The sequence below is a fragment of the Sceloporus undulatus genome, chromosome 2 (assembly GCF_019175285.1).
Source record: "Sceloporus undulatus isolate JIND9_A2432 ecotype Alabama chromosome 2, SceUnd_v1.1, whole genome shotgun sequence".
In the NCBI taxonomy this organism is placed as follows: domain Eukaryota; kingdom Metazoa; phylum Chordata; class Lepidosauria; order Squamata; family Phrynosomatidae; genus Sceloporus; species Sceloporus undulatus.
The window spans coordinates 134075088-134091606 of record NC_056523.1 but is presented as its reverse complement, the minus strand read 5'-3'; the positions used below and the strand labels follow the sequence as shown (position 1 = coordinate 134091606).

Below are 16519 nucleotides of genomic sequence, written 5' to 3'. Positions count from 1 at the left end.
ATTATTATTATTATTATTATTATTATTATTATTATTATTATTATTATTATTATTATTATTATTATTGATCATGTCCTCCAAAATTAAAGTTCAGTAAATGTAACCAATAGGATTTTCTCATAAAAGTATTCATAAGTAATCAGTAAGTAAGTCAGAAATAACTAAGAAATCACCAACATAATGTTTTAACAAACAAGCAATGACAGCAGAGGATCAAGCTGATCTTCTCCTGAGCCAAGGAAGTAGCGAAGCAACATAGAAGATGGTTCCCCACAGCCACAAGCTTCCTGACTCAAGGGTGAGGCATCTTACCTAAGAAAATGTCAAAAGTCAAGAACAATAATGTTGAAACTAGACTCATTGTGAGCCGTAAGAAGGGAAATGACTCACATAGGAAGCTGATAAGTGATCTGTGTGAATGGGTTCAGTTTAATAATCGTAAAGTCTCCAGGCAAACATGACTGAGCATTGTGGCTTGAAAATGTAACTATGCCATCAAGTAATTAAGAAAGGCTGTTCCTTGAACAAGGGCACTGTATTTTCCATGGCAAAAAAATGGTTACTTTTCAGCTGTAGGGAGAGTTTTGAGGAGAGAGAAGTGATGTGTGGAAAGAGTGAAGAAGAGCGATGACCTTTAATATGATGTGGTCAATACCAGCTGTAAACTCAAGCTGTTTGATTGCATGTGATTTTACAGCACCAGGCCACAGGAATTTATTCTAGCTTGTTACAGGGGAAATACAACCCTTTTTCTCCATGCAAGCGTTAGTGGCTACCTCTAGAAATCTAGAGACAAAAGTGTACACATACCTCCTACTCCCACACCTCTACCTTTGTCTTCCTATTATTTTAAGGAAGGAAAGTTGGATTATTTAAACTTTGCTTGTAGATAATCTGAAGCAAACAAATCTATATGAACTATAAAACGGACAAGTTAATATACCACAAGACCAATTGATGAAAAAACAAAAACAAATCAAAAGTTGAGACTTACACAGGGTAAGCCCTAGAGGCAGCTTCTGTCCACTACCTGAAATTCAGTGCCCCATTATGCCACAGATTTAAATTCCCCACCTCTGAAATTCCTAAACAAGGGAAGGATCAAGAGTTAGTTTTATTTACTAAATGTTAACACTGTCCTTTAGGCTGGAAAACCTGACTGTTACATAACAACTCTTACAATGAACACCTGCCATTCTTCCTTTTTCTTTGTACAAGAATAAGATCTTCTTAAAGGTTGTAGAGTCAGTACATATACCTTTTTTTCATCATGGTAGTCAGCATGGAACACGTATGGGGTTCCCTTGAAATCTGCCACCCAAATGATGACAAGAATCAGACCTACTTCACTTCAGCAAGGTGACAGCATTATTTACCCTCATTCAATGCCCTATATTCACACAGTTTCAGAAGAAATAAAGCAACAGCTTATTTTTTTGTAATCATTTCTTTTTTAATGGCTGCAAGAAAGATTCAGTAAAAATCTTGCATCATTTGTTCCCTTCTGAGCCTAATTTATAACTTTTGTCAACTGAGACACCCCCCCCCCCCCCATTGGCTTCAGAGCTCTGTTACCTAGCTGGTTTAGTGGATGTTTTTATTCTTCATATGTCCTATGGATTAGGGGAACAGGAATGTAACTGTTGTGATGTGTTGATATATTTTTATTTACTTAGGGTGCATTAGGTGTTATACTTCCATAGCACCTGCAAACGGGATTCCAAACAGAAAAACTTAACTGTAGTTAACAAGTTTCCTGTGTTGAGTATCATTATATTAAATTTCATATCAACATAATGGTGTAGCCTGGAAAATGTATTTTTATTAGAACCAATAAAAAGGATCAATGAAGTCTCCCAGCTTCAGGAAGTTTAACTGGTTTAACTGCAAGCTCCTCAGCAATGTGATGAGTAAGCTGGAATTGGCACTTTACCAATTCCATTCATGGGTGGTACTTAACCAGCCCATTGAGACATGAAAGACAACTGTTGTGGCTAGAAGTCTAGCTGCTATGAATTACTGTTTTTAGTGAGCAACACCGGCTAGAAAATAAGTAGCCATTAATTTTACAATCGTATATAGCATTTAACAGTTGCTACAGATTTCCCTTGCATTTCAGAAGCATTTGTCACACAATAATTAATCATGAAGGGATCAGTGGCAAACTCTGCAAAGGCAACAGCTGGAATTTTTAAGATGTCAGGCCCAGAACTGTGCACATCCATGCAGCATGTCTGTTGAAGCACTGTGGAGAAGAAAAGTTACCTCAAAAAAGAGGTACCAGAAAATATGGGAGCTGCATGCTATGGCTGGTATTCAATATTGCAGTCACTGATTCATAAAATCCTTCACCCAATCCATCTGCTGGCTCTTAAGGTGGATTGGGGTCTTTCCAAGGCATATCACTGAGTTACATTTCCCTAACTGCTGGTGAGGCACCCTCCTTCCATGCCAACTGCCATTGCTGTGGACTCTGAGGGAGAGAAGAGCACAAAACATCCCAGCAGAGAGAATGGGAGGACCACAGTGACTATCTGGGGCCAGGGGGAAGTAGAAGCTGCTTGTTCTACTGCTACTTGGACCTCTGCCTTCCAAGTGCCTTGAAGAAGCAGAGCCCTCCCTCCAGTCCATCTGCCTGGGTCCAGGCCTCAGAGGGACAGAAGAACTGCTAGATCTGATTCCCTTCCCTACCACGATTCCCTTCTCCTTTTGTGTCGTGTCTTTTTAGATTGTAAGCCTGTGGGCAGGGAACCATCTAATTAAAAATAATAATAATTGTAAGCCGCTCTGAGAGACTTTAGGACTGAAGGGCAGGGTATAAATACTGTAAATAAATGAAGAATAATAACTAAATAGGCAATCTAGAATTCTAGTGAATAGCATTTATCTTAATAGTGTCTCAGCTACCCTTCGGATGTGATTATAAGCATGTGGCCCCTCACTGTCAACATGTGGTTTACACAACATATATCAACTATAAGCATATAAAGCCACTCAAAAGAACTTTAGACCTTAAATCCATCTATTTCAGTATCACTCATGGTTATTAGTTCTGTTTATAGCCCACCTTTTCTCCTATGAGCTCAGTGAGCATACATATTCACAAAACCTTTACAATTCCCCTATGAGGTATCCTAAACTGAGAGAGTGTAACTGGCCTTGGATCAGTCAGTGAGTTTCCTGGATTAATGGGGATGAACATGAACTCCCAAACTGCAGTCAAACACTTTAACCACTCAGATGACTTTCCAGAATATTAAGCTGAAATTTCTGCAATCTTGCTACCTCAAATTTTAATATTGAAAGATGCCCAGGACTCTCTAGTCTATACATGCAACCTATGCTCTGCCACTAAGCTATATGCCTTTAGCTTTGATGCATGAGGAAATTTTAATTCTTGAGTAAGTTAATAGTACACTGAATCCATTTTTAATTGTCACAAAATGTACATTGACCATGCACAATTCTGAAGAGGTAGCTAGCATTCACAGTGAAGTTTGTAGATGGGAGGCTGAAACTGAAAACAAAACAGAATACTGTAACAACAGTTTTAAAATGCGATGGCAAGGAGTAAAAGTCACAAGAATAGCCACTGATTAGGTAACTGCTAAAAAGGATTTAGAGATCATACTGAACATATGCCCAAAAAAAAAAAAAAAATGGAAGGTAGCTTGGTGTGAGTTGCACAAATTTCTTCATGCAGGAAAACTTGACAGAAACTTTGCTTTCCTTACACCGTACTTGCCTTACTATCCCCAATATAGGCCCTTTCCAGAAGGGCCTTTTAGTGCGTATTGTGTACATACTAGGGTTGCCTGGGGGTGTCTCTTTCAGATGCACCCAACCCTAGTACGTACACAGTACGTACAAAATGGCGGCGCCCATTCTACATGGGCGCCGTCATTAGCATGTCACATCTGCACCGCCTCCAAACGAGGTGGCGCGGATGTGAAATCCTGGCACTGTGGAAGGGCGCCTGTGGCGCCCTTTCCGCGGCACAGGAAGGAGCTCCAAAATAGAGCTCCTTCCTTCATTTGTGTCGCTGGCGCAGCCTTTACATGGCTGCACCAGCGACACAAAAGAGAAAGGGGCCGAGCGACCCCTTTCTCCTTTCCCCCTGCTGCTACGGGTGTCCTTGGGGCTTGAAGCCCCAAGGACACCCCTTTCCAGGCGCAGGAAGGGCCTTTTGCCACTTCCCCGCGGCCTGGAAAAGCAGTGGATCGGGGCCTCGGGCGGCGCTGCGTGGCAGCTGTGAGGCCCCGATCCCTCGGGTACAGGCCGCCTCAAAGGGGCAGTCTGTAACGTGCCATAATTACATAGCCAAAGTTTAATAACTCAGGGGCTTGACAGACAGGCTCTTTGCCCCAGCTTGGGCTCGAACTAGGGGTGCATGGGGGTTGAGCGTTTACACTCCCAACAACCCTACTGTGCACCCTGGGCACCACTTTGGCATGCCCCCATACAAGCAGGGCATGTTACAATGATGTCCACACGGCAAAGTGTCCAAACAGCACCATGCTGGGCAAATGTCATCATGGCATGTGAGCATGCCAATGGCACTCCATGCGCAGCCTAAAAAGAACCCACTGGGAGCAGGTTCTTTTTAGGCCTCCCAGAGGCCAAGGCATTTAGTTGCTGTGGCCTCCATCCAGGGCAGAACGGCAGTGTCTCACCACCCCTTTCTGCCCATCTGTCCAGCCCCTCAGTTTGTTTAATTTATACTTCACCTCTCTCTTGACATATGAGCTAAAGCAGTATATAATAATTCTAAAACAAGGCAGGCATTAAAACCCTAATTATAAAAAAATTAGAACAAACAAGCTATCATATTAATCACTGAATGTCTCTTTAAATGAATAGATCTTTACCTCCTTGCTAAAGAGTAGAATGGAGGCCAGCCTAGACTCCCAAGGAAAAGAGACCTACAACCTGGGAGCAGCCACCAAGAAAGTCCTGTGTCCTCACCAGACAGGACTAAGACAGTAGTGGGACAGAGGGAAAATCCTCCCTAAAGGATCTTAAAACTCAAGCATTTGAGACCTCTTTAACTGCCCTGGCTCAGTGCTAGAGAGTTCTGGGAACTGTAGTTTTGTGAGACATTTAGTCTTCTCTGTCAGAGAGATCTGGTGCCATGGCAAACTACACTTCCCAAGATTTCCTAAGACTGAGCCAGGGCAGTTAAAGTGGTCTTAGACTGGATTATTTCTGCAGTGTGTTTTAGAACATAGATAGTCTGAGTCTAAACCGTACAGGACATTAGGAAAATAATGGTCAAGTTACTAAAAATATAAAACTCTCATGCATGCAGAGTTTGATGGGCATTTGCAAGAATTCAGAGCTTTTTAGATAGAAGGATCCTTTCACTTCAAGCATGTTGCCTAATGCATTTGCTTTTCCTCTCCAAGAAACGTGCCCCTCTGGGAGTGAGTTTTGCTTGTTGCTCAAAGGGAATGATACCAGCAAATCAGTGAGTTGAGTTGAGTCAGTGCATCATTTTTTGCTGAGTCAAGTCCAGGGCGAATCCCTGAAGTGACTTGAGTTCAAGTCAGTTGACTACATCACTGGAAGTGTGTCTTTGGCGTTTATCACACTGTTATTGGAGCTAAGATCAGGGGGGAGTGCGGGTCGAACGATGTGAATTGACATTATAACGTGACTGTTTTATCTGGTTGCCCATCTGTTGCCCTTCCAAATCGAGGGGGAATTGAATCCAAGGAAGTCACGTGATTCGGATTCAGGCAAAGCGGAGTGAGTGCAAATTGTATTTCCACACCGGTGCATACCATGGGGATTCAACAATTCGAATTGGGACCCTTGCGCATGCTCAGTGGGGCTCGGGACGCATCCTGAACCTTTGCACTTCCGGGGTGAAAAAGGGAGCCTGGCTTCACTTTCACGGGAATGACAGCTTCCCCTTTCTTCCTCCCTTCTAGTTTCCCATCCCTGACAGCCAAATTCAAAGGGTCCTCCATGTCAGAGCCCCTCCACATCTACATATATCCTCTTGTCATTCTCCTCATTTATTCCATCTACATCTCTCCTTCCCTTTGTAGCAGTTGCCTTCTCTTAGGTTGCATCCACACTGGGAAGATAATCTGGTTTAACTCCAGTTTAACTGTCCTGGCTCAGTGCTATGGAATTCTGGGAACTGCAGTGTCCTGAGACATTGAGTCTTCTCTGCCAGAGAACTCTGATGCCTCAGCAAACTAATAACTTAAATCATTATTAATATTAATATTATTTTAAAAAATTATTATTATTTAAAATATATTATTATTATTATTATTATTATTATTATTATTATTGGAGTTGGAGTTTGTTGTGGGGTGCTTGGCTCGAGGCTATGGAATTCTGGGAGTGCCATCTCTGCCTCCAGCCTCCTTTTTCTTTCTCTTCAGATCTGTCATCTGGATCTCCATCCCTAGCCTCATGTGAAGGATAGGGAATGTCACCTATCTCTAAATGCTCTCTGCTTCATCCAAGTCAGGGGTAGGCAACCCTTTTGAGCTGGGGGCCGGGTTGCTGTCCCTCAGACAACTGGGGGGCCGAAGCCAAAAAATAAATAATTAAATAATTTTTTAAAAATTACATAAATAAATAAACTGGGACAAATGTAGGACAAAATTTTCAAATGGAGGGCACTTTTTAAATAAAAAATGGAGGACACACAAAAAAATTGGCTGATTTTTTAAAAAATGTTAAGATAAATGCATGTTTCTGAGGCTTCTATAGACAATTGCCCCACCATGCCCCTCGAGCGAGACGCCAAAGGCCCTGGCTGCAATCGGCGGCAGGACTGGGCTGGGGCCGGTCCCAAGGCCTCGCCGGGCCACATCCGGCCCGCGGGCCGCAGGTTGCCTACCCCTGATCCAAGTGTATCACCCACCGGCAAAATTGTTGTTGTTGTTGTTGTTGTTGGTTGTTGTTGTTATTATTATTATTATTATTATTATTATTATTATTTTGCAGCAAAATTTTTAATAATAATAATAATAATAATAATAATAATAAATTTCTTTCACTGCAAAAATAACCAATGTAGAAACTGCAGTTCTACTTGGAAGTAAATCCTGCCTCCACCTTGGCCCTACTTTGGAGGACGTCCTGCCCCGCACCCCCAAAGAGTCCTTTAGAAACTTTACTAACCCCACTCTCTCTCTCTCTCTTTGCCCCCCTCTTTTCCCTTTCCCTTTCTCTCTCCCCCCAATCTCCCCCCTCCTCGCCAGCATGTCTCCTGTCCACGTTAAAACATGAATGCATTCATTCAGGGGGGAGCACCGGAAGCAAATGGGGCAAAAATGCAGCAAGGCATCATGGGAAATTTGCAACCCAGGGATTTTGAAGTGGTGTTCAAGAGCACAAGCAAATTGGAATTCCTCACCAGACCAATCCGTAGTGAGTTCAAACCGAGCCTCAATGTGAATCCCATCAATACACTTATTTAGTGAACTCGCCAAAATGAGGAGCCAGTAAGGATTCAGTTTGGAAGCCCTGCAGAAGCACCACACAAACCGCTCCCATTGAAAGGAACCAGGTGTGAAAATACACAGCGTTATAACCCGCACTCACCCCTGATCTTAGCTCCAATAACCTCAGTGTGATAAATGCCTTTGCTTCCAAAATTTCAGAAAAAACTGCACAAGCCTTTTGACACTGGTCTAAATACCCTAAAGGCACCAGATCCCATCTGTTTTTGGAAAATCGGCAGGGTCAGCCTATTGGATGGGAGACTGCCAATGAATGGCAGGTGCTGGAGGCTACACAGTTGGTCCTCGGTATCTGCAGAGTTGCAATCCACAAATTTTTTAATACCCATGGACAGCAAGCCTGCATTGTCTCGAATAGCAGCACGTGCATGAGGCTGTGCTAACATTGGGGACAAAGGAATGAGTGGGTGGGCTAGGTGGGGAGGGCCTCAGCATAGAACTCTCAGTGGGCTGATGGGAGGGTAGTAGCAAGCATGGGGGGGGCTGACTACTCTGCTCCCCTCTGGGTGGCAGTGCATCCTGGAAGCCATCTCCCTGCTTCTCCATGCTTTCTTGAGCTGGCGGCAGCGACCTCCTGGGTCCCCTTCCAGGTAGAGGGCCCCTTGGAAGGGAATAAGGAAGAAGAAAGAATGACAACCCTGCCTGCTGCCCTCACCGCCACCTCTCTTGGTGATCACCTCCTCCACTTCCTGCCAGTCTCTTCCTCTGAGGCTGGCCTCCTTGCTTTCCAGCCAAAAGTGCCACCCCCTTCAGGAGACTGGCAGAAGCCAGAGTAGGGGGTCAACAAGGGAGGCGGTGGCAGGCAGAGCTGCCTTCCTTCCTTCCTTCCTTCCTTCCTTCCTTCCTTCCTTCCTCCTTCCTTCCTCCCTCCCTCCCTCCCTCCCTCCCTCCCGAGGTGCCCTCTGCTTCAGGAGTTCACCGCTGCCACCGCTGCCACCGCTGCCACCACTGCTGGAGAGTGAGAAGGAGCAGGGAGATGGCTCCCAGGGTGCACTGTCACCTGGAAAGGAGAAGAGAGGTTGGGCCTCCCCCTCCCTGCCTTCGCCACTGCCCTCCCATCACCTTGCTGGGAGCTCTCCACTAGCCTGCTGTGAGCCCTATGTTAACCTCCCCCCACCCAACCCATCCCTTTATCCCCAGTGGTGGCAGAGCCTCATGCATGCACCACCATTGAGGATAAGGGAATTTGAGCATCCTTGGATTTTGGTATCAGCAGGTAGGTCTGGAATGGATCCCCCGTGGATACCGAGGGCCAACTGTATTTCACAGGAAGAATATGGCAGCAAAACCACCTCTGATTATTCATTGCCTAAGTGAACCCTAGGAAAGTCATAGGGTTGCCATAAGTCAACAGCCAACATGAATGAACACACACACACACCATATTCTGGCTGTGCCCTGACCCCACTGCCTCTGCAGCTTAATACAGCCTTGCTTTTCTTTGAAGAGTTACTGTCATTTCTGGCTTTGAAGACAGTTGTGAGATCATAGTGTTCTGTTTGCCAAAACGTGCAATAAATCTGGGGCTGTATTACAGTGTGCTCTCTTCTAGTAATCAGAGAGGCCCATGAGCATCCAGTGATGCTCAGAAAACAAAGTACAGTGAAAGACTGTCTACATCTCCTTCTATTTATGTCACTTGGATAAATAATGAGTCTTAGTGTCAGTTCCTGAACTACCAGAATAAAATTCCCTGTGCACTAATAAATGGGGAGGAAGAGAGGGAATATTGATTCAACAGCCAAGGTTTCATGATAGCTAAAAAGGAGAAGATCAGCTACCAACTGAGTGGACATGTTGGTGTTTCTCCTAGCAACCACCTGGGCCTTCACACAATCTTGTTTGCTATAGCCATGTGGGATTTCTGTCTAGGAAATTTCACAGGGTCACATACAGTTCAGTAGCTACCAGGGATAGGCTGGGCCCTTATTCACACAGAAGAAGAAAAATATTAGTTTTTTGCTGACTTAATTTTTTTTTTATCAGTGTGGAATGCTGAAGATATCTTGCCAGTTTATATATTGTGTATGAAGTCAAAATGTTGCATTAGACTTTGGTTCTGTTTTATGGCTGACATGATGAAATGTAGAAATCACCTGGCTTGGAGATTCAGTGGAGTCAGCTACATCATGGGCTATTGTGGCAATCAGACTGTACTGTACTTTGGTTAAAATAATGGATTCAGTGCCGCTGTGTGAAAATGTGAGTGACTGAATCCCAACTGTCCCTCTATATTTTCATGTAGAGCTGCTTCAGGAAGCAAATATACATCTGAATAACCCACAAGGTAGTAGCAGCACAGGAGGGAGTTTGGAGGAAAGACACTGTGTTTCCCCTGCAGCTAGAGGCTAAGATGGCAAACTGCCATTTTATATTCTACCATAATGCTCTCAGCGTCACAACTGTGTCATTCAGAGGCACTGTGAGAAATTTAAAATTGCAAGATGTCAATCTAGTCACAGATGCCATGTAAGCTCACAAATGGGGCATGACTTTACCAATTCACCTCCCCCTCTTCAAAACACCTACTGGTAACCCTGGTTATGCCCAATGAGCATGTTCTCTTTTTAAATGGATCATTGTTAGTATAAATGATACCAGAAAGTAGCATCATAACAACAGTAGAGATCCCTGTTAGACTGCATGACAAGGAAAGGGAAAATGAGATCAGTGTTATTGTAGGTGACAAATAGAAGACTATGGTGCACACCATGCATGGTCCGCTTCATTGTACAACTTCTCACCAGACTGTCCATCTATCCTGGTAGGATGCTTCCAGAAATATGAAAAAATGCTGATATTGGAAGCCATGACTATATCATGGATCACTTTAACCACAGCCTATTTATTTGTTCATTCATTTATTTTATACCCCATCTTTCTCTCAACATGAGATCCAAGCCAACATACAAAATAGTTTGAAAGAAAGTCCAGTTTCTGACACTAACACTGTGGTATACAATGATGGCTCCTACTCCACAGCTCTCACCTACACCATGAAAAGTAAACATTGGTAAGTAAACACTGGACTCAAATATACAGCAAATATGTATTCTGAAAAGTACCCTTTTATTTTGCCAATCAAATAACTTCAAAACTGGAATGCCTACACACTTTATGATGGGGGGGAGGGGGGGAAGCAGAAGAAGGCCAGCAGGCACGGAGTGAAAAGCATATTCACCACTTAAAAAAACCTCATACCATTTCAAATAATTGTTTCATGGCACACTGAAAATGAAACATAAATATTCCTCTCCTCCATCACCTCCCTCTGACACAAGGTGAGGGAATCACTCCAGCCTTCTCATTGCCAAGTCCAGAGATTTCAGGGCTAAAAACTGAGACAACGCGCAGCTCCCTTGTGCCGACAAAAAGCGAGCTAGTGATGTATAAGGGGCAGCCACTTAACATGTCAATGAGACTGATACATTAAGCATCTGCCACAGTTGCATAGAGGCCCAGCATGGCACAGTGGTTTGAGCAATGGACTGCAACTCTGGAGATCAGGGTTTGATTCTCCCACTTGATCATGGAAACCCATTGGGTGACCTTAGGTGAATCACACACTCTCAGTCCCAGAAAACTCAGATTGGGACACCAGAGTTGGAAACGACTTGAAAGCACACAATAGCAACAACAAAAACAACACCAACTGTATAGCATGTGCCCATTAACATTTTTAAATAAACTCAGGTCTAATAAATGAGGAAAATCTATACATGCACCTTTCAAGGCAAAAGAAGTCAAAGGATACAATGTAAAATCAAATGAAATCATCTCAAAAAGGCTTCATGGAAAACCTGTGAATATCAATATAATTCAAGTATATGTACCAACCACAGAGGCACAACAAGAAGAAACTGAAAGATTCTGTGAGAGAGAACAGTAAGAAATGGACAACACACCAACACAGGATGTCAAGCTGATCATTGGAGACTGGAACACCAAAGGTGGAAGCAAAGAGGAATAAAAAAAAAAAAAGTAGGCAAAAGAGATGAAGCAGGTGAGCATCTGATGGATTTTTGTGATGCCAACAACCTATTCATTGGAAATTTTTCATACAACCAGAAAGAAGGCTATACACATGGACATCACTGGATGGCCAACCCAAAACCAAGTAGATTATATAACTGGATGTAAAAGATGGCAAAGTTCCATAGTGGTAGCCAAGACTAGACCAGGCACCGAGTGTGGCTCAGATCACAGACTACTCATATCAAAAATAAGAGTAAAACTCAAGAAGAAAACAAAACCAGTCATCATACCAAAATATGATCTAAACAATATCTCCTCAGAATTTATTGACAATATAAGGAATAGAATTGTGCTACAAAGCATAATAGACTGAGAACCAAAAGAACTATGGTCTGAAGCCAAGGGCATAACAAAAGGAGAATGCAGACACTCTCAGTAGACAAAAAAAGAGAGGAGAAACCATGGATGACAGATAAAATGTTACTAGTAAAAAAGGAAAGAAGAGAAGCAAAACAAAAATGAGATAGGAACAAACTAAGAAGTATGAATGCAACAGTACAAAGGCTAATGAAAAAGATAAATAAAACTACTAGTACAACAATCAGTGCAAAGAAACAAGACATCAACAAAAAGGAAAGAATGAAAGACCTATTCCATAAGAACTGGAAAATCAAAAGAAATTTCAAACCAAGGACCAGGACAGTCTATGACAACAAAAATAATATACAGTAGTTCAAGATCAAGAAGGAATAAAAAGATAGCGGATGCAATACACAGAAGAGTTATATAAAAAGATGTTAAAATGTATGACATGTGGAACAAAGATGAACCTCAAATTCTAAAAAGTGAGCTCAAATCTGCAATAATTAATAATTAATAATTTATTTTATTTCTATACCGCTATTCCAAAGATCATAGTGGTGAACAGCAAGTAAGCTAATTAGCAAGTAAGCTAATTTGCCCCCCAACAGTCTGGGTACTCATTTTAGCGACCTCGGAAGGATGCAAGCCTGAGTCGAGCTTGGGCCCTTTTGCTGGTCTTGAACTCGCAACCTTGTGGTTTCGAGTGAATGGCTTCAGTACAGGCATTTACCCACTGCGCCACCAGGGCTCCAATAAAGGAAATAGTGAAAAACAAATCACCAGGGACAGATGATATCCTAATCAAACTGCTGCAGTCCACACTGACAGAGTCACCTATAGTACTAATTAACATATGTCAACAGATATGGAAAACAAAATGATGGCCAAGAGATTGGAAATGATCAACATATATCCCCATCCACAAAAAAGAAGACACAAAAGACTGCAGCAACAATAGGACCATAGCACTAATCTACCACATAAGCAAAATTATGATCAAAATTCTGCAACGTAGACTCTAACCATACATGGAGAGAGAAATCCCAGAGGTCCAAGGAAAAGAAGAGGCATATGCAAACATATGATGGCTAATGGAGAGCATGAGGGAATTCAAAAAGATCAGCATGTGCTTTATAGACTATAGCAACATCCTTAAAGACATGGGAGTACCAACAAATCTAATAGTCTTGATGAGGAATCTGTACTCAGGACAAGAGGCTACTGTCAGAACAAAACACGGAGAAACAGAATGGTTCCCAATTGGCAAAGGGATCAGACAAGGCTACATCTTACCACCCTACCTGTTCAACTTATATGCAGAACATATTGTAAGAAAAGCAGGCCTGGGCACAGAAGAAGGAGAAATGAAACTAGGAGGAAAGAATATTAACAGTATAAGATATGCAGATGACACCACAATAGTAGCAGAAAACCCCACAGACCTGGAAGATCAAGGAAGAAAGTACAAAAGCAGGCTTACTGTTGTACATAAAAAAACAAAAATAATGACCACGGAGAATCTACCCAAATTCAACCTAGACAAGGAAGAAATAGAAATGGTAAAAGAGTTCTCATACCTGGGATCAAATATTGATAGAAATGTCATCTTTAATTTAGGAAAACATGCAAAACCTAGGCAACTGAATCCTCTTATATGATCATTACAAATCAATCTCTGAATAAAGTACATTATAATGTAACATTATAAAGTAATACCACCTATAGTGGAGATAGTCTGAATCTGATTATATATGCCATCTTGCATTTGCACAAATCCACAGGTCTCATTCTGTACAAGACTCCATTAAAACAGTAAACAGAGAAGGATAAAAAAGAGTGGATTTTTTTTTTTGTGATAAACACATCAGGTCTGCTTTCCCACAGGACTGGATCTCAAGCTACAGTGTATTTTCCTCTGATCTACATGTTGCAAAAAGAGGCAGAAATAAGCAAAGGCTAAATCTCTGTGTACTTGTTTTACTGTAATGCATGAAGCAGACCTTAAAAACCACAGGAAGTCAGAGCAGGGCTTCCAGAGTTCAGTAGGTGGGACTTGTGCCATCAGCACTCACTTTTCCTTGTCTTCAGCTTTTTTCCTTTCACTCATACATCTTTTCACCATATGCTTTGAACCCCAAACCAACCTGAACTTGTCCTGGATGAAAATAACTACAATGGGGTTGGAAAAAAACAATTTCTGTACATGCAGAATAAATTCTGGAAAGCTCCAGTTGCGGAAAACATACATCATTGACAGACAGACAGACAGATTGCAGTTTAGAATTTTTGATTGTATATGCCCATTTCATGGGAGCCTTTTTTATCAACTGTTGTTCCTTAAATAACTTTGAATTTTCCAAAATACACAGAGGATAAAGCACAAGTAACAAGCCAATCTTTCTCTCTCAACAAGAGCCCAATAGATAAATTCAAAGCCCCTGAACAAGTCTGTTCCTCCACTCACCTGTGTACGATGTCTTTTTCATGCTGCCCTTAGCTCAGCTGTTACATAGGAAGAGAGTAAAAGTTTCTCCAAGCTGCTCTGACAAATAATCCCTAGGGTGATAGACAATATACAATTGCTTTAATAATCCTTTTGTTCCAGCAGGGAAAGTGCACTCCTCCTACACGTTGCATGTACACGCAGACACCGTTGCAGCTGAGGAGGGACTCCACAGCACTCCCATTAATTCGAACACACCTTTTCTAATCTGATATACAGTTGTGGGTTGTTCCAACTGGGCTAAAGCTGAGGGAGGCGGCTCTGAGGAGAGCTCAGCTGCAGCAATACTTTAACCTTTTCTCCCTCTGTGAGCAAATTAGCCCGGGCACATGTTCCTGCTTCTTCCAGGCCTCCCAGATTCCCTCCAGGTTTAACCTGTGTGTGCAGAGAGGGAGGTCTTTTGGACTTCCCACCCCACTGGTTCCCATATGCTTACTTGCTCTCTCATCTGTTCTCTGGCTTAAGTTAAAGTCGAGTGCAGACAGAGGCAAGTAGGCTCTAGTTCAAAGTACACTGTGGCCTGTCAGCCTGTGTTATGGTAAATAGAGCTCCCCCTCTGCCACCCACCCCTTGAAAAGCACACAGAAAGAAAAGGTTTGCTCAAGGCTGTACATTATGCAAACAAACTTGCTCAGATCCATTCTATAGATTTAAGAGGCTATGTATACATATGCAGCAAGCATTCATTGCTTTGAAGGGAAGTGGGACACTGCCACATAGGTATCTGAAACTCTACACAATGGCACTAACCTGAATGTTTTATTTATGGGAGGCTAAAGTTTTGATTCTACTTTCTAACAATGAATGTTGTGAGCACTTTGCATCCAGTGGGGCCAGGTGTGTGTGTGTGGGGTGGTGGTGGTGGCAGGGGGTTTAAATAAATAAATAAATAAATACTATATTGCATAGAGTTAAACACCTAAGAAATATGGCTGTTTGGTTTTCTATTATGAATATGTTATGCATGTGAGAATTGAGAGAGAGTCTTACGATTAATATGTAATAGGGTTTATATTTACTTGAAGTTTCACATTTGCTTGTCCCAGCTCCTCAGAGGAAGTTCAAAGTATGGAAAGCTGATATGTATAATATTTAAGAATTAGTTTGATGTTTGTATTTCATTTAGATAATGAATCTGGCTTTATGTGTGATGTGTGTACTTGTAATTGTGATGTTCTTTTTTTAATGAGAAAATTTAATAAAGATTAATTAAAATAAATAAATAAATAAATAAATAAACACCTATCCCAGCACATGCAGTTCCGAGATATCAGGGCCTGGCCTTGAGTGTCAGGTAGGGTTGCCAGAGTAAAGTCTGGAAATGGCTCCTGTACATTTTGGTTGTATAGAAGAGGGAATTTCAACAAGTGTTGCTTGTTACCTGATTGTACTGTATGACAAGCTACACCTGCTGAAATTCTTTCTTTTACACAACCATTAAAGGCACAGAAGCCATCTCCAGGTTTTATTCTATCAGCCTTAGACACTCAGGGCCTGGCCCATCTTCTTCAGTCCTCAGGGTAAAGTAGGGGGTGGGGAATTTCTGGGCAACAGAACTGTTGAAGTGTGCGTGTATTCTCAAATTGTTATAGTCAATGTTTTAAATTTCATAGAATCATAGAGTTGGAAAAGACCCCAAGGGCCATACAATTCAACCCCCTTCTGCCATGCAGGAAGGCACAATCAAAGCAACCCTAACAGATGGCCATCCAGTATCAGTATAAAAAACTCCAAAGAAGGACACTCTATCACTCTCTGAGGCAGCATATTCCACTATCGAATAACTCTGTCAGAAGGTTCTTCCTAATGTTTACATGGAATCTCTTTTCCTGTAGTTTGCTCCAGGTCCTATTTTGTGAAGCTGCAAAAAAAAAGTTTGGTCCATCCTCAATATGACATTTCTTCAAATATGTAAACAGGGCTATCATATCACCTCTTAACCATCTCTTCTTCATTCTCAACATAAGACATTATCACATGATTATTGTGTGATTGTGGACATTATCATGCAATTGTGGGAAGGACTTTCACACAAAATTGCACTTATTGGGACATTGTCCCATCCAGAAAGCGCAATTGAACATGATCACACATAAAAGGCTTTTTCACTAAATTGCGCTGATCCCGTGACTGTCCCATGAATGAAGTGGAATTGTCCCCTCATTTCCCCTAATGTTGTATTATTGGAAGA

At 42.1% G+C, this 16519-nt stretch overlaps 1 protein-coding gene across 1 annotated transcript in view; it reads right to left on the bottom strand.

Moving 5' to 3' along the window:
* The window catches only part of SEPTIN9 (septin 9), a 337055-nt gene extending 322319 nt beyond the window's left edge, over positions 1-14736 (bottom strand). The window contains exon 1 of the mRNA XM_042448795.1: positions 14290-14736. Coding sequence (XP_042304729.1) covers positions 14290-14311 — 22 coding nt within the window. The 5' untranslated portion in view covers positions 14312-14736. The remainder of the gene's footprint in view (positions 1-14289) is intronic.
* Positions 14737-16519: the final 1783 nt, after the last annotated feature.